We start from the raw sequence: 2,500 nt of genomic DNA, 5'->3' as shown, positions 1-2,500 counted from the left end.
CAGGGGGGAGCAGGGCCCAGCAGCCCCCTGGTGCAGGAGCAGGGCTGAGCCGTGGCTGGGGCCGGGGGACTGGGCATGGGGGGCCGGGGGCTGCCCCACGCCCAGCCCTGCCCTGGGGCGCAGGAGCCGCTGGCGCTGCTCGGTGTGCAGCACAGGCGCCCGTCAGCAAAGAGACTGGGGAAGCCTTTGGCTCATTCATTTTTAATCCTGGCCAAGAGCAGGAGGGATGTGGGCGCGAGGCTCGGGCACGCTGCAGAACGGGACCGGCCATGGGGCCCCAAACAGCCCCGCCCTGGGCAGCCCGGCTCATGCCATGGGTGTCTTTGGTCATGCATGTCCCCGCAGGATGGAGACCCCCGGAAGGGGACAGCAACTCCTGGGCATCCCTCCCTGTCCTGTCTCACCACATCCTGCCATGGCTCAGCCTCCCCCTGCGGCAGCTCAGCCCCCCCTCACCAGGCGAGCCGCCCCCCCAGTGCCTGCGAATGCAGAGGGCAGGATCCATGCGTGAACGGAAACCGTGGGCCCGTGCGCGCGTGGGGATGCACAGAGAGCAGAACGGGGATGGGAGGAGGAGGAGGGGGGGTGCACAAAGCCAGAGCTCCCCCCACGCTGCTCCCCATCCCTAGCCGGGTACCAGGGACCCCGTCCCGCCGGGACTGTGGCAGCGGGGCAGCTGGGGGGCAGGACCCCGGTGCCCACCCCGCTATGAGGAGGCAAAGGAGGATGTGCGGGCGCTGGGCATGGGCCCAGCAGGGGCCGGCGGGGAGAGCGGGAGGCACCGGCCGATCTTGCGCAGGGTCCGTCCCAGGTCAGCACGGAAGCGCCGGATGGAGAAGCAGTAGACGAGGGGGTCGAGGCAGCTGTTGAGGCTGAGCAGGGCCACACTCAGCGCGTGCAGCATGTCCAGGGTGGCAGGGGGCCCGCAGAGTGGCACAGGGGGCCGGCTGCCCACCCAGGGGGCCAGCGTGAGGTGGTAGGGGGCCACACAGACCACGAAGACCAGCAGCATCCCTAGCACCATGGCACGCGCCTGCTGCCGGTGGGAGCCCGGCGAGGCGGCAGCAGGCACTGAGAGCTCCCGGGCGATGGAGGCGTAGGTGCCCAGCACCACCAGGAAGGCGGCAGCAAAGAAGCCCACCATGGCATAGGCATACGCCCGCTGCTGCCCGTGCTGCTCAAAGCAGGCGGTGGCCCCGGCGTGGGCAGGGAAGGTCTGCCGGGCAGCCAAGGTGGGCACGGCGCAGCCCAGCCCCAGCAGCCAGGCCAGGGCACAGGCCAGCGTGGCACCCCGGCGCCCCGTCAGTGGCAGCTCCCGCCGTGCCGCCCGCACCGCGCAGTACCGGTTGAAGCTGATGAGCGCCATGAAGGTGATGGCGCTGTAGGTTGCCAGGTAGTAGGCGGCCCCGGCCAGGCGGCAGGCAGCCTCCGAGAGCAGCCAGTTCCCCCCAGCTAGGTAGTAGGGGATCCAGAGGGGCAGGGTGAGGTTGAAGAGGATGTCGGCCAGCGTGAGATTGATGAGGTAGATGCGGATGGCCTTCCTCACCTTGCCGCTCTGCAGGAAGACCAGCAAGGCCACCAGGTTTCCCGGCAGCCCCACGCACAGCACCAGGCAGTAGACGGCGGGCACCAGCACGAACTGCACCAGGTCGCTGGGCACGCACTCACCGGAGTGCCCCGCCGGCAGCGGCCCCGGTGCTGAGACGTTCATCCCGGGCTCCTGCAAAGATGGGGGGACAGTCAGTGGCACAGTCCTGAACACAGCCCTCAGGGGACAGGGAAGGGACATTGACCCAGACAGTACGACCTCTCTAGCTGGCGCCTGCAGTAGCTGCTGGGCACCGGAGGCAGAGCCCCCCCACGGGGATGCCCTCGTCTGCTGGAGGGGCTCAGCCTCCAGCGGCTCCTCGCAGGAGACGAGGGGCTCCGGGATCCCCTCCCAGCCCAACACCAGCCACGTCTCCCCACGCCATGAGGAAGCCCCAGGGCCGCTGTCAGCTGCCCGGCCAGGGCTCCCCGGGGAACGGCAGGCACAGCTGCACCGCAGCTGAGGGGCAGAGCCGCAGCCGGCAGCACCCGGAGGTGCTGCGCCGGCTCCAGCTGGCAGCTGCGGGGCTTGACACCTCCCACGCAGCCGCGTGCTTGCTGGGGCCACCCAGCCCTGTCCCGCTCCCAGCTCTCCAAGTCTCCGCACGGAGCCCACCCATGGGGAAGTCACCCACCAGCTCAGTGTGCACCAGAGTGGAGAGATCCCGGCATGGGGAGGGGGTACGAGCATGGGGCCAGCAGCCCCCCACGCCCCCCAGCTCTGCGCAAGGCAGGCTTGCCACCCCGCTGTTTGCAGGTCCTGGCCACGGAAAACCACGTTGTGCCGCAATGGCTGTATCCCAGGGCTGCAGCTATTTCACCTCCCATCACCGCCTGCCCACACCTCGCCGATGGCACTGAGTCACCCAGCGGGTGTTTTCCAGCACAACAGGGCCAGATTCAGCACATGCAG

The 2,500-nt window shown here is 69.5% G+C and overlaps 1 protein-coding gene across 1 annotated transcript; it reads right to left on the bottom strand.

Moving 5' to 3' along the window:
- Positions 1-706: 706 nt before the first annotated feature.
- On the bottom strand, positions 707-1,711 carry LOC143169834 (platelet-activating factor receptor-like). The gene has a single exon (XM_076357527.1). It carries the CDS (start codon positions 1,709-1,711, stop codon positions 707-709), a length of 1,005 nt encoding a protein of 334 aa, XP_076213642.1.
- Between the last annotated feature and the right edge of the window lie 789 nt (positions 1,712-2,500).

Source organism: Aptenodytes patagonicus, chromosome 21 (genome assembly GCF_965638725.1).
Source record: "Aptenodytes patagonicus chromosome 21, bAptPat1.pri.cur, whole genome shotgun sequence".
Lineage (NCBI taxonomy): Eukaryota > Metazoa > Chordata > Aves > Sphenisciformes > Spheniscidae > Aptenodytes > Aptenodytes patagonicus.
Note: the sequence above shows the minus strand (reverse complement) of the source record. Positions and strands in the feature narration are given on the sequence as shown.

What these genes read in the sequence shown, in the direction of transcription:
- LOC143169834 (XM_076357527.1), bottom strand. Translation starts at nt 1,711, where the DNA reads ATGAACGTCTCAGCACCGGGGCCGCTGCCGGCGGGGCACTCCGGTGAG.